The following is a 22,238-nucleotide window of genomic DNA, read 5'->3' as shown; positions in this document are numbered from 1 at the left end:
CTTCTCCTTTGAAATGGCAAAATGGCAAAAATGTAATTGTCAATCATTTGGGAAATGTGTTTCCCTTTTATATCCTATCTGCCCAGCATCCTTTCATAGATTTGTTATGCTGGATATTTCAATATTCTGTAAAGCCCTCTGACTTGCCCTCATGGTACTCATGTATCAAATGTGCTGTACAAATAAAGCTGCCCACTTTGGATTAGATTCAAAAAGTGACAGAAAATGTTAGTGTTTTGGTAAAGTCAAAACTGTATTTAAAGGGAAGAGCAACATTTTACAAAACATAAAGAATCCGTTGATCGTCAAGATCAAAGTTCCACAGTAACACAAAACACAGTTTTGTTGTCAATACAGCCCAAAGGTAAAATCTACAAAACACCCATCATCAACAAAAGAGCTGAAACACTTCAAAATACACAATGAGGCAGAGTTGAGAAGAAAAAGCAGTCACATGATGTTCTGTCTACCTCCTCACACTTTGTGAGGAACTTTTAAATGATGCTGCCGTTTTTCACCACAATCTGGCAACACAGCACTGATGAGAAAACCATGCCCAGAATCATCAAGACGCCGAACGCGAACGCGATCGCGATGAGCGAGTGCGACACCCTGTCCATCCACGTCATGATGTAGGTCATGCAGGGCGTGGAGTAAACCTTCCGTCCCTCCAGAAGCGTGCAGTTCCTGGAGCCGTCGGTGCAGTTGCAGGACTCGGGCACGGCCGTGGAGTTCCCCCAATCCCCGTGTCCCACGAAGACCCCGCAGCAGAAGCCGTTCCTCTGCACCTCCTCGAACGACTCCCGGACGTCTTCCGGCTGCTCGCTGAGCGGGAGCACGTACCACAGGCGTTCCTTCACCAGCTTCTGGGCGGCCTCGGTCCTCGACACGGCCCCCAGGACGCCCACGGCCAGCAGCATGACGAACATGGAGAGCAGGCCCAGGAAGAAGAGCGCCAGCATGCAGCGGTTCTCTCGCAGGGCCCCGCAGCAGCCCAGGAAGCCGAAAACCAGGGTGACGCCTCCCACGAACACCAGCAGGGTGACGGCCGGGAGAAGCTCCTCGCTGATCTGGTAGTCTGCTCTGTTTGTCCGCACGTGTGTGGACAAACACAGGAGAGCGAGTCCACCCATGAAGAACAGAAAGTTGAAGGTAAAGAGCAGGTATTTGATGACCTTGTTGACCCTCATTGTTCAACTCCTCGGTCAAACCACAGCTACTGGACTGACTGGACACCCCACCGCTGGCTGCTCACATATAAGGGGGCTGCTGGCAGAGTGGGCGGGGACTTTTAACCCTGTTTTGACTATTTTGGGGGTTGGAGAGGGGTGTTGAGTGGGTGAGGGGTGAACTTGTTGAAAGCAGAGAACAATGGTAAGTGATCTTGGGTTGAGGGGGCCCCCGCTGTTCCCTCGGTTTTTAAGCCGATCCAGTGACACCACATCTGCATGGAAATGTGACAATTGATCCAGATACACAGAGCCACAAAGGAGGAAGTGACTGGAGATAAAAATGTTCTTCAATTTTGAAGAGCTGCAAACATCAGACCATTAAGTCCCATCGAAGATTAGCCTCAACCTTCGTCTGACTTTAACTTTGTTGAGGGTCCCACAGACTCTACAGCTGCATCTTTACAAATAAGACAAATAAATCAACCATTTAAAAAAATCTTTTAAACACATCCTGTTTATTTCTTTTCTACTGAGTTTTCTAAAAGAATCATTCAAAAACTGAAAGAAACTGAACAAAAACACAATCATGACCATAAAACATTGTTGTTATTAAACACTAATGATTCATGTTCAATACTTTTGTACTGACCTCTTTGGAAAATGGGAAGACATTTTACTGTCAATCATCTATGAAAGATACGAGACTCCACTGTGTTTAGACATTTTAATGGCTCAAGAATGGATCCAAAATTAACAGTAAAAATATTGATGTGTTGCTACTGTAATAGCTATGCACACACACACACACACACACACACACACACACACACACACACACACACACACACACACACACACACACACACCACTGCCTCTTAGGAGGTATTTTGCCTCCTTCCAGGCTGTTGGCTCCAATAAGAGTATACTTTCTTAACAATTTTGCCTGGTTGAATGGTGGTTGATGATGATTGAATGCATTTGTTTTGAATGATTTTACATACTGGTATGTTTGATCTTTGATTATTCTCTTTATATTTTACACAATTAATTTCTAATCCAATGCCGGAATCTCTTCTAGGACCAAAGAGGACAAGGTACATATAACTTTAACTTAAATATCAACCAATTACAAGACATATCAGTTTAATTACTGATATATTGCTTCTAAGATCTGATGTTTGTGTTTGACCAATGAGCACTGACCATTTTCCACGGTCCTACCTGCACAACTAGAGCTGTATTGAAAACCTAGAACAATGGCAGAGTTAAAAACTAAACCCTGGCTGTCCCATGGTGGGTTAAAGTCTCTAAGTTGTTGAACAGTTCCCTGCACCACTTGGAAAAAAAACCTGTGGTAGAAATGAGCTCTTAACAACAAGATGACATGCTGATTTCTTCGTGTCTGGTTCCACAAATCCCCTGTAGATTATCAGATCGTAAAGAAAGAGCCTCGAAAATCCACAAACACGTGTGTGAAGATAAAGAGACACAGAGAACACTGTGTTAAAGGTAAATGGTTCCATCTCATCGCTCAGTGACTCACTCAGTAAATGATGTGGACTGGAAACATCTAGCGAGGCACAAACATCTTCAAATCTCTTAAAAACAGAGGAGCAGATCTCTTCCTCTTTATGATCTGGGGCCATTACATGTGTTTACAACCAGACTCTCCTCTCCCCCACCGAGCAGCGCGGGTGAGTATTTAGCAGAGCACCGTGGTCCTGCATCATCATCTCAGGCCAAGCTGCAGTTTCACATGATGATAAACCGTCAGTGGGGAAAATAAAGACTCTTCTGCCTGGGCTTAATTAAATAAGATAGAAAAACACACACACACACACACACACACACTGGGTATTTCAGGGTGTTTATATTTATACCTGTTGATTGACAGGTAAACACAGGCCCTATCTCTCTAATGAAGCATTTGAATTAGCGGCTGATGGACAATAAACACATACCCAGATAGATTTCCCCGTGTAAAACATAATAAGCTCATCCTGAGTAATCACCCACACATTCAGCTCTGGAAATGGATTGATTACTCCTTTAATGAAAGAGCAGTGACACTGCTATTGAGGGATGCTACTGATTTAACAACATGCAGCAGTGGCAGCGGTTTTCTTTTCTGAATTTTTTTGATTACTTTCAAAATGGTATGGAAATTAGGCGCCGGGGAAATCGAAACTCATCTGCCGGTCCATCGGTTAGATTTAGCGAGCTGGTATTAATGCAATACATTTCATTAGACTGTATTGTGGTGAAGTGCGCGTGAGTTTGGGATGCCGCCGTCTTCCTGTTCCTGTAATCTGTTTGGAACGTTCAGACACTTGTGTTGTGATGACAAAGATAAAAATAGGAGATCCCATCATGTTGAGCTCGGGTTAGGACCAATGCAAACAATTGCTCCCACAAGCTCAGACCGTGAATTACAACCAGAAAAAGAGCTTTCACATTAAAAGCACCACTTTCAGACACAACGCTATTCAGCACCTCCAGACAAAACAGGATACTTAACTCAATCCCCTGTGTTGTTTTGTCATTGTTAAGGTAATGACACCTCATGGGTTTCTACAGACAGCTCGCTGATGTCTCCCATTGACTTTTCCAGACTGTTTTTCATCTCGTAAAGAAAACAATCGCTCGTTTAACACGTCTCAACGGCCACATCATGGGCTGGAACGTTTGGTCCCATTCAAGCTCCCACGGGCAGGTTACCCAGAATGCCTCATTATCACCTGCTTTTTAACACCTCAATGCTCTTAAGTTTCAACCCTCTCTCCCTCAATGTTTTCTCTCACTCGCTCGGCTTTTAATTGCAATTTCGGACAGATAAATAGGCGCTGACGGGGCGTGAAGATTCCTCTACAGATTCCGAGAGGGCTGCAGCCTCAAATGGGAGAGCCGTGGTTTTACCGGTGTTGAATCACAGGAAGCTTTAATTCAAGTTTCAGTCCTGAGCCATTCGCTTATGCTGCAACTGGTTCAGCCACTTAATATGATTCATTAGGTAACAAGACCACAGGGGCGGCCTGCAACATAGGTGAGATAGGTGGCCACCTAGGGTGCTATATGCGAGGAGGGCTCTGCAAGAAAGGTTAGACAATAGAAATAGTGTTGCTTTTTCTTTCCTGGTGCAGTGGAATAAGCCAGTAATGTGTTTTTATGAATATATGAAACACTAACGCCTGTGGATACATGATGTTATGCAGCTGCAACCAGGGCCGTTGCTAGTAATTCTGGGCCCCCTTAAAGAATACTAAAGTGGGCCCCTGCCCCCTGACTTTTCCACTTTTTTTCTTAGACTACGTATGTATTATCATTTTTTATTTAGCCTACTTTGTTTTGATGCTAATGCAGCATTACTATGAGTATTAGTCAGGGTCTTATGCAGAATAAATCAGTCATAGAAAGATTAGACTTCTGGGGTTTTTTGTGGGCCCTACTGGGCGCTGGGCCCCTAGAATTATCATCACCTTTCTCCCCTATACAACGGCCCTGGCTGCAACGTGACTCAAAAAAAGATTATCAGATGCACAAAGCAGTGGAAACAAGTGCAATTTTCTAATATTTACATTCAACAAGCTCCTGGCCTCCAGACTAGAGCCCATGGAGCCCATTTCTTTAGTTTCTGTGGAGCCAGTAAATAAGTGAAGTACCTTCACACATGACTAACTTCCACAAATGTTGAGGGGTTCAACTGAGAGAGGAGGGAGTTCATCATGCTGACTAAAACTGTTGCACTCATGTAGTGAAGTCAACAGTGCCATTATTGTTGTTATGAAGCCACATTCCTGAATGGCATTTTGAAAAATGTGTAAACATGAGACCAAACACTAAAAAATATATATATGTGTGTGTGTGTGTGTGTGTGTGTGTGTGTGTGTGTGTGTGTGTGTGTGTGAAGATTGCTGTGTTTAAATGAATCAATCTCATTGTCAATTTTCCTTTCCAATCCAAACATCACTACTACAGAGAGACATCACAAAACAAAGAGTGATGATTCAGACCAACAAGAGAACAAATTAGTGCCTGATTTGATTGGAATAAAAACAGCAATTTCTTGCAATATTATATTTGTTCAGAGATGTTTTAATGGATGCAGCTCTCTCTCTCTGTCCTCTCTGGACCGTCTTTACTGAGCTAATAAAACCCACACACTAACCGCCTCCCCAACACCCACAGCACGGTGACACTGACTTTTCCTTCTCACATCTGTTGCTCTGCTCCACAAATCAAAACTGCACAGTGAAAGCAAAATTGCAGCTGACAGTGTGTGATTTCTATCAACCTTTTGTTATATGATCCACAGTCAACACCAACGCCTCCACACGACTGAATACATGTTCTTTATTTCAGCTCCGTGCTGGAGATAAATCCTCTCCTCGCTCACCTCTCAGCAACAGGAGAAATTAAACTGAATACCCTACAGTCTGTTAAGTGTCTCCTTTAATAGACATCTATATTAGCATTTATTTAGTTTTATTCATTTTCCTCGTGCATTGTTGTTTCATCATCTCAGTGTGTTTGCATATATATTATTATTTCAATGATTACTTGTATTTTTACTGCAATAATATATCTATGTAACATTATATAGTGCATAACAAAAGTGTTGGAGTCAATCACTGTTTAAAGTTTCCTTCATGTTTGCTGTTGCTTACAAATCAGTTTTGGTACTTTCTCAGGTCAGACTGAGGTAACATCCACACTTTTGAAAATGCATCTGTTTCACTTTGTTCTCAGCTCCCGTCACTACTCTGGCGTTTATAAATGCTGAAAACAGAAACTTTTGGAAGTGCACCTTTATTTTGAAAAGTCCAGGGTGGAGTTGAAGTAATAATATATATATATATATATATATATAAGGACAGGTGAAACCATGACATAGATGCCCACACCTACTCATTGATTGTGTCTCAGCTGCGGCTCCCAGCGGTGAATACAACATGAAAATTTATAATAATAATTAAATATAATCATGACTGATCTTTGCTGCAAATGTTGAGGAGTTAAAGTCTGTGTTTTATGCTGCACTTTATTTCAAATTAGTTTTTAAAAATAAACCTTATAGCATGGATGGATGTATAACCTAAAAAGTAACGATGAACCCACGTTTCAGTACATCTGAGCTATGGACTCATGGTTTGGTTTGTTTTCTGTAAAAAATTTAAAACATTGAATTACTGTTTGTAAAAACGGGCTATACAAATAAAATTGCCTTGCCTTGCCTTGCCTTCTCATTTATTGTGAATTGAACTAACATAAACATATAATAGCAGACATGGCTTTTAACTGCAAAATATTGCTGCAGTCTACCACCAGGTCTTATCACAAATAAGGTCAATTTAAGTGCAGCATGTGGAAAATTACTGATACATTTACTCTATTCACATGTGTTTTTTTTCCTCCAGAAAACTTAACATAATATCAATAGTGTCAGCAGAAAGGGCAGAAATATTTTACTTTTTTTACTTTTTGTTCTGATAGCAGTAGGAGAGTCAGGAAAGACAGGGAGAGAGAGATGATGACATGCAGCAAAGAAGATTCAAACTCTGGCAGCTGTGGTTAGGACTTTAATAGTGAGGTGAGTAACCAGAGTAACTGCAGACAGGTCAGAGCTACTGACATGAGCAATGTCTCCTTTAGTTGATACAAATAAAATGAAATGAAATAAAAAATCTTCACTGGGAACATCAAGGTAGCTCTTTGTCAACATGGTGACTTCCTGACTTGATCTGCTAACATGTTGGTAGACTGAACATCGGAGCACAAAACAAACAGAACTGGACATGCTGCAGTGACACGACAAAAACCCCATGAAGCCCTGACTACATCCTCGCTCCCCTGACAGCTTGTTCACACTCAAACCAAAACTTCTGTTTTTGTCATTCAAAAACATTTCCCGGTTCCTTCAGCACTGCCCTGTAGTGCCAACGCAACGCTGCACCTGCTCATTATTACCGTCATCACATTCATGAATAGTTTTATTTTCAATCAGTCTGTAATTTTGTGCTTATGTGGACTGATGAAGACACTCTGGCATTTTATATTAGGTTTACTCCTGCAGCAGAGTGACAACGGAGACCGTTCAGCTGGGCAGTGATTGTTTATATTAATATTCACACTGGAGGCACATATTGAAAAAGCAGCTGCACGGAGCGAGCAGCTCTGTGCTGTTCATCACACTCACAATCCATGTGTCCTAAATCCACGTCACAGACTAACTCTACACTTTTTAGTGTGTGATGTGTTTACTCTGGAAGACTAGATACAGCTTATTTATTTGATGTCTTATGAATGTTTCTCTGTCAGTGAAATATATTTCACTGACAGAGAAACATTCAAACATTCTCCTCTGTATATACAGTATACAGAGGAGATTGAAACTGCTCATAGCAGGAAATAACTGCATAAATGGCAAATGATGGTGAAACAGCTCTGAACACATTTTAATATAATAATTGATATAAAGAGAGACCTTCTTACTGAATGTGGAATTAAACTTTCCAAGTTGCAGTTTGATGGACATCTGAAGTGACGTGGGTGTGGTTTAGCATCATCTAATTAGCATGCAGATTGAAGTTTTGCAAGTATTTGGTCAAAAAGCAAAGAATTGAAAAAATCAGATTGACTAAAGAGAATTAAAAGTCAGGGATCATCAAACTCATTCAGATTCATTCTCGGGGGGCAACAGATATCTGTACAAAACTTCATGGCAACCCATAAAGTGGTTGATCGGATCGACAGCCCACAGAGCCACTCTGTAAACTAAAACAATATCAGCTTTTAAATATAGATCTTTTTTCTTTTTTTTGTTACTGCTGAAACAGAACTACAACAATGTCAAAGACCACAACACGGCTGACACCAGAGCAGGTGAAGTTTAAAATAAAATCCTCAGGAGGTTGTAGAGTTGTCAGCAGGTGTCTCCTGTTTATTTTGCATGTGTGTATTTCTGCGAGGAGCGTTTGTGACTTTTGAACTTAAACTGTTCTGCAGGAGAAAAACTCGCTCACCTGTGAGTTGAACCTCAGCTGGCAAACGCCACAGGAGACGTGCTTCCTCTTGACGGTCGGTGGGAGGCCGAGGGTGTGATGGAGGACGGCTTTCTGCACCGGGTCCATCTGCAGGGTGGAGAGAAAGGACAATTAAAACACTGATGATGTTGATCAGTAAATCAGAATTACTCATGTATCCCTCTTAGGGTTGCAAAATTCTGGGAATTTTCAAAGTTGGAAACCTTCCATGGGAATTAACGGGAATATATGGGAATTAATGGGAATATATGGGAATAAACGGGAATAAATCCGAAATTTACAAAATTGAAGGTTGGCCCTTAACAGGGAAGGGGGGGGGGGGGTAACATTTTACTCAACATTCATGTTCTGGTTCTTCAGTAAAATAATTGATTGTTCATACAAGAATTAAAACTTGATAAAGTTCTACTCACAAATAAATCTGTTGAAATATCATGTTTTTTAATTGTATTATTTTGCATGGATGTCTGCTTATGACAAAACAAAATATTTACATTTCTGTTTAGATATGATACAGTTTGTTTAAATTACCCTCAATTTCCAGTTAATTCCCATAAATTCCCATAATTCCCATAGAAAGTTACCAATTTGGAATATTTCCAAAATTCCCCATCTTAACTTCCCATGGAAAGTTTCTGGAAATTTACTGTAAAATTTCCACCCCTTTGCAACCCTAGATATGATACAGTTTGTTTAAATTACCCCCAATTTCCAGTTAATTCCTAGAAATTCCCAATAATTCCCATAAATTCCCATAATTCCCATAGGAAGTTTCCAATTTGGAATATTTCCAAAATTCCCCAGTTTAACTTCCCATGGAAAGTTTCTGGAAATTTACTGGAAATTTCCCCCCTCTTTGCAACCCTAATCCCTCTTTATTTTTCCTACACCTGCTCAAAAAGTTTGGGACTTTCAGAGAGGGGGTGCTCCAACTCAAAGACCATCAGCTGTTAAAATCACCACAAGACTACAAGACACGGGCGCACGCTAAATGCGCTATATAGCGCTAATTGCTCAGCTGCAGCGCTGTATCTATGACCTGTCACTGTCACAGGTGCATCTCATCTCATTATGATAGGACTTCACCCTCAGAGCTGTCTGTCTTCAGACTGTCCTGACCTGTCCCTGAACATCACACAGGGACAACATGGAGCTGCTGTGTGATTGGTTACTGAGTTTTATTAATGTTTACATCAGGCTGAGTTCAACAAATCAGTTTATGCTACTGTGATTTAAGTAGCCTAGTTAAATACTACAGTAATCATCATAGTGTATTGGAAGGAAAGACCATTTAATCTGTATGTATCAAATATCGATTAATGAATTAATCGATAATTTGCATCCCTAGTCTGTTGGTCTTGGTTAAGTACCACCTTGAATGCTTAAGCTTATGTATTCAGTCATTCAATGGTATACTAAAATCCATGTGAAAAAAAAAATGCTTCTCACTGTTCTCAGGTCAAATATTTATATGCGATTAAAATGCGATTAATTAATTACAAAGCCTCTAATTAATTCGATTAATTTTTTTAATCGAGTCACAGCCCTACTGAAAATACCTCAGGACTCCACACACCATGACACTCTCACTTATAACTCTCCCCACAGCGAAAGCACTCAGGCTCTTCAAGTCTAAAACATATTGCAGAAGCACCAAATAAATGGTTCTGGATCAGGGCTGTACAAAAGCCAAGCACTAAATACTATTATTGCGCTACATTTTGGATTTTATTGTATTTCAAAGGGGTTATTTGTACGTTTTCTTTGCCGCACCATGTGGTTTCTTGACAGAGGGTTTGTGGTGGTGCTCGCAACTTGACGAGAGTTTCAGTCATCACCGCGTTTACGAGACAAAAGGTTATAATTCAGCCTGTGAGCAGTGCTCCAGTGCTGCAGATTGAAGGCTACAGTCAGTGTGTTTACATGCACAGCCAAGTCAAGCTCTGCTCATAGTTGGATTAAGGCATCTCATCTCATCGCAGTCCAGTCCTTGTCCCAGTTTACATGCAACAGGGGAAATCGAATAAATGATGGTGTCCGCCTTCTCAACATAGGCGGCGATATGCATCGTTTCAGTGGGTTAATACAGACTCCTTTCCAGATGACTTTTATTGTCACCAAGTAAATAACTGGATAACTTCTAAACTACAGCTCTTGACCAGACGTGTTAGTTCAGGCCTGGTCTGGATCGCATCGGGTCGGTCCACAGGCTTACTTTTTTGGGGGGGCTTGCTTCTATGCTACACTTTGTGCCATCTATGTTATGAGGCATGTGTAGGCCTACATGCATTCAGTTTCAGTCAATCACATTATCTGGGTGTTTTAGTCTGATCTGGAGAAGTCCAGTCTTAGTCGGACTAAGTTTACTTTAGTTGTCCAGTTATAAACAGATGAAAGCCATGATTTGTTCTTTTCAACTGTCACGTAGAGTTGCTATCTGTAAGAGAAGGCTGGGGCTAGCTGGTTAGCGTGCTAACATCAGTAGTAGAAGAACTGCTGGACACTGAGTCTGAATGAAGTTAGCAAATATAAAGCTGTTAATAACAATGGATATATACTGTAGCAATAGAAAAAAATACATACATTATATTTTCACTTTATCTAAAGATGCACGTAGCCTGTTATTTTACAAGGTGGGTTGTAAGTTCTAGGTTTTTAGTTGCTAATATGTGTTGTGTTGTCTGTTGCCCTGTAATGAACACACACAAACAGATTCCTAACAGCTAAGTGGTGTGACAATAAAGTGCTGCATCACTCTCTGGGCCGTGAAGAGAAAAATATGTCGGTCGGAGCCAGACGCTCAGCTTCCACAGCAACAGGTGACTGTGGCTCAGACTTTAACAGAGACATGTGAGGCATTAATTCTGCATTTACTGACTGGAGAACAACAGTCTTTTCACATAGGGATGTAACAGCTGTGGGTAGAACCTCTGAAGGTGTTGATTATCAGCAATGCTTCCCCACAACAAACTAAATGAACATACCCGCAGCCTGACATAACGTCTGCCCCACTGTCGTCAAAGACAGGTTTGTGTCTTTTAACGGGGTTGTTTTGTTTGTCAGATCACCAGTGTGCAAAGGCGTGCATGTGCAGCTCCTCTCTGTCATATGCAAACATGCACGCACACATAATGCAAAGTGAGCAAACGCAGTGCACACAATACACTCTCAGCCTTAGGAGAAACAAGAGCAGCCACCACCACAACCCCCCTCATCTCTCTCTCTCTTTCCTTCATTTCAAGCCGACACGGCCGCCCACCATGAGCCTGGTTCTGTTCAAGGTTTCCACCTGCTAAAAGGGACTTTTTTTCCCCCTTGCCTGCCTGCTTTTCCTTTCCTTATTGGCTTGGATGATATTATAAGAGCACGGTCTTGACCTCCTCTATATGAAAAAGTGCTCTGAGATAACTTCTGTTGTGATGTGGCAGCGGCGCCACATAAATAAGAGCGACTTGAATTTTCTGTGCGCCGCCTGTGCGTGTGGCGTGGTCCTCGCTCTGTGTGGCGACGCAGATTTGAGGAATGAACAAACACATCTGCCTCTCCGAGAAAAGACTCAATAGGCAGCACTTGGCTGGGGAAGGTGAAAAGGTGCAGACATTGTGTGGGAGGATTAATCTACCTCGACAATTGTGCTGCAGAAGGAAGTCACAATGATGTTCTACCGTCGCTTTCGGTGCATGCTGTTCGGCTGAACAGCTGTTTTCATCATTATTTGGGGTTTAGTGTGTTTGTGCAGAAGGACGAAACAAAAGTGAAAACCTCAGCTGCAGTGAATACAAACACACAGCAAATATTTGTGATACTTTCCTATAACTATATTCATTTTCCTATTCTGGTGATTATGTTTGATTATTGAAAGAACAATAAGGATCTCTGTAACTTTGTGATGTCACGACAAACAAATCACCACTCTCAGCCATTCCCCAGGCCCCGCCCACCTGGACACACAATTACATTTAGCCAGATTTGGTTTCTCTGAGTGTTTTACCTGAAATTTACAATATTTTTAATTGATCAGTCAGAAAACAGTCAGCCAATCACAGGAGAGCTCACAGTCTCGTCTGATTGGCTTATTGACCTGTTGTTGCTGGACCTTTAGCAATGGTCTTATATACAGTATAAAGTGATATATATTTCCATGAATTAAAACTTCAAATGCAACAGATGGAAAAGAGAAAACTGAAAACGTTTGCGTTGTATTTTTTGGTAACACTTCATTTGACGCCTATCTCTATAACACATTATAACCATACTTATAATGCGGTATAATGCCGTTATAACACTGTATAACTATAGTTATAAACACTCATAAATGATCATAATTTTTACTTTATAACAATAATCATAACACACTATAAAGTATTTTATCTTGACTTATAAGGTCAGGTATTATATATAATACGTTATAACTGTTAGTAGCTGGCTGACAATGCCCACATTTGTAATGCATTATAAATATAGTTATAATGTGTTATAATTGGCTTATAAACGTATATAACTATCATTATAAACACTCATAAATCACATAAGACTTTATAACAATAAGCATAACACATTAGAGCATTATAACTCTATTATAATACTAAGACCTTATAAGCCATTATAAAATGCTCTATGATGTGTTATGCTCATTGTTATAAAGCCTTGTGATAATTAATGAGTGTTTATAATGATAGTTATACACGTTTATAAGCCAATTATAACACATTATAACTATATTAATAATGCATTATCGATGTGGTCATTGTCAGTGAGTTACTAACAATTATAACCTATTATAATACCTGAACTTATAAGTCATGATAAAATGCTTTATAGTGTGTTAAGCTTATTGTTATAAAGCATTATGATCATTTATGAGTATACAGTGCTACAACTGCATTATACCTCATTATAAGTATGGTTATAATGTGTTATAGAGATAGGCGTCAAGTAAAGTGTTACTTATTTTTTTATTAAGCTTAAAATAAAAAATGGGCTTTAATTTTTAGTTGCTACTCTCAACTCTCAGTTCTTCAGGTTGCATCAGTGCTGTGTACGGCTGCTGCTGTACTGGAAGCTATTTCTGATATTTTCACAGTCAGCCACACTGGCCACAGGCAGGAGGTATAAAAATCAGGCAAACAACTCTAAAAAGGACTGAAGCAGGAAAGGGAAGTAATCAGGTGCAGGTGAGAGCGGCGGCTGGAACGCTGTGGCAGCTTGGCAACAAAGACAATCGCACAAAGCCTGGCTGAAGACCGCTCTCAGTGTTTACGCTGTGGGCACAGAACTGCATCCACGTTCCCCTCTCTTGAGTCTTCTCCTCGCATCTCGGACCCTCCCACCGAAGACGTGACGAGAGATTCAAGGAAAAGATGTGAGGAGAGAGGAAACTTGTTTTGAAACAGAAAACAATGGGGTTTGTCTTTTCCCATGTCTACTCTGTCCAAATAATAAGCAGGGCACACATACTTTCCACTGAGTGTTTCTTTGGAATAAGCACTTGGTATTAATTTATTAACTCATGGTCCAGGTTGCAATTACAGCCCTTTGAATTTCTAGAAATGATCTATCAGCCCACACGTTTAAATGAAGTGGAAATGAAATACCACTAAATATACATCTCTCTGTACAGTAACTGGAAATGATGACGGCAAAATATGATTATTACTAAGAGATTCTTTTTTCTAATATATTACCCATGATACAGATCAAAACATAACAGATGATGCAGAGAAAGATATTTCTCATGAATAAAGGAAGCTCATGGTTCTTTTATTAAACTATTTTAATTTAAGGGGTGAATCTGAAAAGCAAATTAAATTTTAACCTTGAGAGTTCAATCTGTTCTATTATTATTATTTATCTGCCCTGGTCTTAATAAATCTGCAGCGATGCTGTGCTGCAGGCTCAGATCAGACCGATCAGCTGCCGCGCTCAATTACCAACACACTTCTACTACTGGACTGTGTTGGTCTGATAAAAGACTTTGGTGAAGGACAGAGTTTTGGGGAACGTGTGACTGACAGAATGAGAAAGTGGCTGAGTGGGCAGGTTAAGGTGAAGGTGATCTCTACAGGAGGGAAACTCATTGATGGAAGGTGATGCCAAACAGGGAACGGAAAATTCCAGGAAGGACACAGGTGGAGAAGGAGAAAAAAAGCGACCACAGGGTGACGTGGCTCAGACGGACTGCGACAGAGAGGAGTGAGGCACACAGACTTTTAGACGAACATCTGAAGGAGACAAACTGGAAGTGAAGCTCGGGAAAGACAGGATAAACAGATCCAGACGCTTACAGGGAAATAGAAGCAGCTTGTTTTCAGGAAACATGACATGGGACTGAAGGGAGGACAGGTGCAGACTATTAAAGAGGGACAGCGACCTTGGACTGATGAAGAAGAAAAACTAAAACTGGGTCTGACTTAAGGACTTCTGACACGCAGAGGGGTTCAGGTTCAGATGAAGACACAACAGATTCAGGTCCAGGTAGACGAGATGTTTAGGGCCGTCATAGAGCATCCTAGATGCAAAACCGCTGTTTGTCAGTTATGTTACTTTGCATGTCCATTTGTCGTTCCCGACCTTCATAATTGGGCCCGTTGCTGGAAATGTGTCGGCCACAACAAAATTGTGTGAAAATTGGCCTGAAATCATGTTGTCTAACCCTGCCTTAAAGGACAATTCCGGGCAAATTCAACTCAGGGTGTATTTTCCTAACATTTTAGGTCTAAAAGAAGCAATCCGAAGATTTTCAGTTTAATCGCTCCTGTTTTGCAGTAGTTGTGTCTGTCTCCGCATCGCCACGGCAGCGATGAATGGGAGCAGATTGAAGTTCCGCTGCTTGGGCTGTTCACATCCCTCAAAGCCGCAATTTTTTTCCACAGACAGCGTCAGATGGCGACTCAAACATGCACCGAGAAGTTTATTTACTTCAACCGACATGTTTGTAAAACTAGATCTAATTTTAAGTCTCCCGGAGTCTCGCGCGAGATCCAGGTTGACAGGCTTGGTGTGTTCAGGAGCAGTGGGAAAGCTCCCATTTGTGTCATAAACACAAAACTTGACTTGCTTGAAGTAAATAAAGTTCTCGGTGCATGTTTGAGTCGCCATTTGACGCTGTCTGTGGAAAAAAATTACAGCTTTGAGGGATGTAAACAGCCTAAGCAGCGGAACTTGCATCCGCTTCCATTCATCGCTGCCGTGGTGATGTGGGGACAGACACAACTACCGCCAAACAGGAGCAATTAAACTGAAAATCTTCAGATTCCTTCTTTTAGACCTAAAATGTTAGGAAAATACAGCCCTGAGTTGAATTTGCCCGGAATTGTCCTTTAAGACTCAGATGAGGAGACAAGCTCATGCTGCTCAGAGACAAAGGCAGGATTCAGACTGGGAGACAGGTTCAGACTTGGACACAGAGACAAGTTCAGACTCAAGGGCTCAGGAGACTTTGTCAGTCGGAGCTGCTTGCTGGGTGGTCAACCCCCCCCCCACACACACACACACACACACACACACCACCGGTCTGCTGCTGGGTTAGGTGAGCCGTTGACAGTGCAGCTTTACAAAACAACAATGCAATATTCACACTCCGCTCCTGCCGAGTAGAAAACTTTAATGGGAAAAATCAAGCGAAAAACTTTAAAAGTCTTATATAAAGGCTGTTGAACTGGGCCGCTGCACTTATCTGCTCCCATTATAGTTCTGACTTTGACATCGGATTTAATGGTAAAAACCAATAAAAAAATTGTTCCTTTGTAACAGGAAGCATATTAGTATTCATTAGTTCTACTGACATACAGATGCTTTTTGTAAGAGGACCGAGTTCAAAATCAAATCCTCCTGTATGTTTTCCTTCCTGTCTTTTATCGCATCTGTCTTTTTTTTTCTTTGGACCATAAATCTCAAATAAATGAAGATGTAACGGTTCCATTTTCATTGATTGGATCCAGTAAATAATTCCCCCTCAAAACGAAACACACATGCTTTTATAATCAAAATCTTGTTGCAACAGAAATGTTCTTCTCGTGGCAAAATAATGTTGACTGGGCTGTCAGCGAAGTGAGGGAGTCGCACATGAATGACTCAAAGTGCTTATGTTTACAGCACTGGGCTGTATCACAAAGTAGTCCTTGGTGGGCGTTTTCAGACACTTATGATCCACTGTGGCACTCAACACAAAAGGGTTTTTGGAGGAAATGGCATTGTATTTCAACCCTCCAGCAAATTCAATGGAATATTTGAGCTACGAAATCTTTCTGCACTGACAGAGAATGTGTGAAATCTCAGACAAAGTGCCGGTCTGCAGGGGGATTACGTGAGGTTGTCAGAACCAGAAACAAGGAATCGCCCTGTTTAGGGTCAATGGAGGACGGATGCCATGTGCTCATGTTTAGAGCTGATTCACTCTTCAAGCATTCATCAGTAAAATACAGAGCAAACAGTTCACTGATGTACATCCTAGTTTATTATATTGCTGTGTTCGATGGAGCATTTTAACATCTTTTAGCTCATTGTTTTGGCTTCACTTTTCACGGTTCAAGCAACATGTTAGAAACAACCTCTGCCCACACGGTGACACCTGAAAACATCTATGACATGTACACTATGCCATGCACAAGCCGCAGTAAACAGCCGGCAGATCATTTACTCTGTGGTTATTTGCAGAAAAAACTACAAACAAGGCAAAAGCAAAGGCAATTATAGTTTTTAAATGTAGGATTTAACTGCAGAACAGCTGCTGGCACCGACACTGTGGAGCATTTAGTAGCTGAGGAGCCAGTGAAGACCAAAATAGACCTAAGGGGAGTGAATAGTGAATGTTGGAGGGGAGGAGAGGCAACCAGGTAGGTCCCTAATCCAGTGTGGTGCCTGATCTTGTGTTCTATTCTACCCTTTGCCTCGGTGAGAGGCATTTAGGGGACCATCTGTAAATTGCAGCATCTAGTGATTGCCTGCTTGGGGAATCTAGGATCTCTATTGTGTCTGCCGGGTGTTTAATTAGGTTACTGTTTGCCAACAGATTCGCTATATCCAATTCTCGAGGTGATAGCGTGTTTGTGCTGTGTTTACACTGCTCCTTTTCTCCCAGAGCTTGGCAAATATTGCTGCTTTATGATTAAAAATGTGATTTGGGTTCATTTGGATAGCTCTCTGTACTGGCTGCACAGGTGCTTCAGATGCAATGGAGAATTGGATTTAGAGAAAGCATGAATGCATTTAAAGGCAAATGAAAGATGCACACAGAGACAAAGTTGGATCCTCTGAAAATGTTTGTAGCTTAGTTAATATTCGCAGTTACCCTGAGCTAAATGAAAGATTAATGCAGCGAGAGAGAGGAGAGGAGATACCGTGCTAAGCTAATAAGAGCTTTTACAGCTATAACAGCTCAACTTAACACACCAACGCAGCAGCTGGGGAAAGTGGGATACATTATCAGCTTTTAATGGAGGACACATTCACAGGGAATGTATTGTTAAAGTAAAGAGTTGAGTGTTTTAAAGTAGATGATGCCAGTAGGAAACCTCTAGAAAATCCATCAGACACCAGAGTTCACATCACTTTCATGAACTCTACATCTGCTCTTCATTGATTTACAGACTGTGCACAATCAGCATTATGAAACACTAAAGCGTGCAGCGATGTCAAGTAAAAAAAAACAAAAAAAAAACACACACACATCGTGTTGAGTTCTTCAGCTGAAATGAACCCGATCGTACGCGGTGAAATGTGCAACCTGAAACCGCTGAGAACTCTGCGTCACGCCAGCAGAGCAGGGGGCTCGCCTCTGCCTTCGCCCTGACACACTTTACTGAAAGAAAGTGTTATGCAACGGTCCACCTTAGTACTGTAAATCTCACCCAAGTCTTTGGGAAGAGTGAAGAGGATGACACATGGAGTTGGCGAAGAGTCGCTGGCAGGGGGAAGCACTAACAGCAGAGAACCAGATGCAACTGCAGCCTGCTGGGAAACTGGGGCCTGAGCTCTGGAAAGCTCACGCCAGTTAAAAACATCTGGGCCACGAGAGAATGGATGACCTCTTACTAGAAACATGCGCTGGGCTTAGAAACATGTTATTTCTCCTCCATTATGGTGCAGATGCGGTGAAACGAAGCTATAGTGATGCAACCACAAGAAATGGCAGCGTCCTGTAAAGTGATCAGTACAGATATTGGTGCTGATCCGTGGAAACATCATCAATCACTGGGTATAAAAGTGGTGAAAAAGAGATTGAAAACGCTCTCTCTGACTGTATTCCGCTGTGCTATTCTTGGCAGAACCTGCTGATTTACCCACAATTCGACGCCAAATCCCACCTTGCCCGTGCGTCTTTCCATGTATCTTTTTAAGAAAATCCCCCTGTCATGTAGCATTTTGCTCGCTCCCTGCGCTATAGAAACACGATGTGTTCAGGGCCTCGTCTGCAGAGAGCAGCTGCAGCTCCACGGACGTGTTATTCCCAGAGCCCCGCTGCCATCAGCCACCCACTGAGCCACGCACGCTCCACATGGGCCACGCCTGCCAGGGACGGAAATGTCGCCGGGACAAATGTACCGCGACACACATAATAATCCACATGCAAACACACACACACGGTGCAAACACCCACACACACGCCACAGCATATCACATATGCCCATTCTCCAGCCTGCAGCAGCCTATACAGAGCTGGCTGCGGCGCATTCAGTGTCATCTCTCAAATCACTTCCTAAAGCTCCTAATATGTTTTTTTTTTTTCTTTTCCTTTCCCACAGTTGGTGCAGTTCCAGCACCAACACTTGTCAGTCACCCTGATGAGCTGTCTGCTTAGAAACAGCGTCTCGCCTGCGGCTGAGGTAAAGCCACCACAATCAGAGAGCAGATGGCGAACACAGCCAATCTGCAACTGAGGACAAAGACATATTTGCAGTGTTTTTGAACAGGTCTCGTACTCGTGTAAACAGACTTAACATCAGCAAAAAATAAGAAAGAAAGCAATTTAGAGTAAACACGGAGGGTTTCAGATCTTACATACGCAGACTTGTGTGTGGTGTAGAGCTGAATTATTTTAATGTAAAGTTGCCTTTGCAATTTTGAGCAGCTTTCTGCTTGGTATCGTTAGCTCCTTACAGAAGGTCCAGTGACCTTCCCTTTTCCTCTTCTCACTTCTCATACATTTTTTTAAACATATTTACTCTTTCTCAGCTAATTTAAAGTTTCCCCACCATTTTGATATGCAGTGTAAATGTTCTTTTTGGTACAGTAAGTAAATTTCAGGGGGATTTGAATCACTGCTTCATGCATGTTAACTGCATAACGGACGCATGGTTGCAAAAGCAAGACTTACAAATAGCTCCATTTTTATTTTTAATTTTGTATTAGACATATAGATGACCCTGAAGGTGATTTCTCATCATTGTCTTTTGATAAGAGCTCGGGCCATCATTGTGTTTTCATGACAAGAGGCTGTCGTGTGTCTCCAGATCAATTCTCGACTGTGCCGATCTGCACTGCGTGTCATTCCCCCAGTCTCTCCCCCCACCTTCCTGTCTCTCTCCACTATGTTATCAGTTAATAGAATAGTATTTCGCAATATTTTTTGGACAAAATTCCCTGAAAATATCTTTTTTTTTAGGTTATAGTGTGTCTTCTGATCAGCATGATGCTGTCAGATTAGATTGGATTAGTAAACTGGTTTGCATCTCTGGAGACAACACAAGAATAAAGTTGATGCTGAATTCCAACATTTCCTATGGACCGGTAAAGAAAATGTTGCTAATGCTTACTCATTATGCTGCTAATGTTGCTAATTTCACTCATTATCTACTCACCCTCATGTTGACTAAGGGCTGGGAGAAGTTTCAGAAGCTCCCAGTGTTGCTCTGCCGGAATCTCGCGCGATTTGCGGAGCCGTGAACTGGGTGTCAATGCAAATCACACGAGATTTGCACAGACACAGGCAAAGCAGTGAACTGAGACACTGGGAGCTTCCGCTACAAACAAGCTTATAACCTATACTTATTGAATTTTTTTCTGAACAGTTTCTCATGTTGGGGCTTCAATACACAGGGGTGCAAACTCATCAGGGGTAAAAAAGGTGACAAGATACCGACCCCCTAGGGGGGTCCGGGGGCATGCTCCCCCGGGGAAATTTTTTTAAAAACCAACTTTAAAGGTGAATTTACAGTCAATTTTAGCATGAGACTAGGGTCCAGATTTACTCAGGTTTGCACAGCTTTTGCTCCTGTTAAACCTGCACAATCTGTCTCTCTGTGTTTGGTTTTGAAATATGTGAAGGGGGTCTTCAGCCTGTGCAGGTTTAGCATGAGTAAAAGCTGTGCAAAACTTAGAGAATCTGTCCCTTGATGTCCATCAGATGAACCTTGCAAACCTTGCCTTCAAACTAAATAACATTTAATACAGACTGATTGGTTCATTGTGAAACATTTATTTATTGATGTAAATCTGTTTTCTGTACGTGGGCTATGCTCCGAGGCAGCGCTGCTCTTTCTGTCCAATAACACACATGAAGCTTAAAAATGCCATAGGCTACATAAAACATATTAAGCGGCAATATGTATGTAAAAGATGTTCAAGCAAACGGTTCGGTTCACGGTTTTGTGGTCAGGGTTTTCGGTTCGGTTTCGTATACTTTGATCGTTGGGAAAATCAAACGTGCCTTGTATATTCAGGTTAAAACTTAAAGAATGAGGCAGTCTGACATCTGATCCATCATAGTGACATTCTGAGTTTAAAAGTAGGTGAGATTCTGGTGGCAAGAGAGGAGACATTGATAGTTCCAACATGTTTTAATTTATTGGGCAAATAAAGTTATCTAACAAATGCTAAGAACAATTAGATATTCACTGAAATATATAACCTATATTTATTAATTGTGGTTCTTACAAAAAATATAGGCTATCTTATAAAATATAAAAGCTAAAATGTCTCTTAAAGCTCTGCCCTTTTAATTAGTACATACAAAATAATTTAACTTAAGCCTACTACTTTACTTTTACAACCACATTATTTACCAGCAATATAAAGTGAAACAGAGGCAGAGGTTTTCCTGCCACAGTCAGTCAACCTCCTCCTCCTCCTCCTCCTCCTCCTCCTGCTGCTGAGGTCGCACTGCAGCGCTAATAAAAGCTAAACGCGCTAATCGCTAATTGGCCGCGATCGCGATCATCACACACACGCGGTCCCATACAGCAGACCTACAACGCTGCTGGAACATCTTCTAGCTCCGACTCTTTCACTCGCCATGCTCAAAAAGTCGCGTTAGTTAGTCTGTATTAAAAGTGAAGCTTCAGGTGTGTATTGCTGGACAGAAGAGCAGCGCTGCCACCACTCGTTGTCATCCAGATAAGGTGCACGCGCCCTTAAAGAGACAGGTGCATTGCCTCGCCTCGCCTCGCCTCGCCTCGCCTCGCCGGACCCCCCCCCCCCCCCCCCCCCCCCCCTCTCCCCCCTCAATTTTTTTTTTATTGCGGATTTACACGAATCACACAAATGACCAATTTGGGATCCAAAACGGCGAATTTCGCCGAAAGGTGACAAGTTTGCACCCCTGAATACAAGAGGGACATTACAGACGAGCACTATGGAGGTATTTGGATGTTTTTTGGTGTGTCTTTTTGGACGAAGAAAAGTGAGGCCCATTCGCAACCGTCATATGGACATGCAGTGCTGCACGGACCCCCGCTGTAACTCAGAGAAGGCACGGAGGACTCTGAAACTTCTCCCAGCCCTTAGTCGACATGAGGGTGAGTAGAAAATGAGTGAAATTTGAATTTTGGGTGAACTATCCCTTTAAAGGGACAATGGGGAGTTTTGGGAAGCTAAGTGTTTTCACACTACATTTCCCATGAGCCTCCATTTGCACGGCAAAATTCTTGTGAAAACATTTGCCAAGAATGTTTTCATTGATCAAGAATGAAAGTCGGAGGTTCGAAGACGATCAGATACCATTGTAGTTCTGACCATAAGCAGCGATTCAGATTTTAGATTTATTAACTTTTTAAACAGTACATATTGATGGACATTAACATGTAAATAT

At 41.7% G+C, this 22,238-nt stretch overlaps 1 protein-coding gene and 1 pseudogene across 1 annotated transcript in view; both read right to left on the bottom strand.

The window, feature by feature from the left end:
• znf385d (zinc finger protein 385D) overlaps window positions 1–22,238 on the bottom strand; it is a 101,604-nt gene that overhangs the window by 50,037 nt on the left and 29,329 nt on the right. Inside the window, exon 3 of the mRNA XM_085803545.1 lies at window positions 8,192–8,299. Within this exon, the coding sequence (XP_085659671.1) occupies window positions 8,192–8,299 (108 nt within the window). The remainder of the gene's footprint in view (window positions 1–8,191; window positions 8,300–22,238) is intronic.
• LOC146971574 (tetraspanin-8 pseudogene) lies at window positions 495–1,202 on the bottom strand (annotated as a pseudogene).

Source organism: Trachurus japonicus, chromosome 16 (genome assembly GCF_045865225.1).
Source record: "Trachurus japonicus isolate A0001 chromosome 16, Traja_1.0".
Classification (NCBI taxonomy): Eukaryota; Metazoa; Chordata; class Actinopteri; order Carangiformes; family Carangidae; genus Trachurus; species Trachurus japonicus.
Note: the sequence above shows the minus strand (reverse complement) of the source record. Positions and strands in the feature narration are given on the sequence as shown.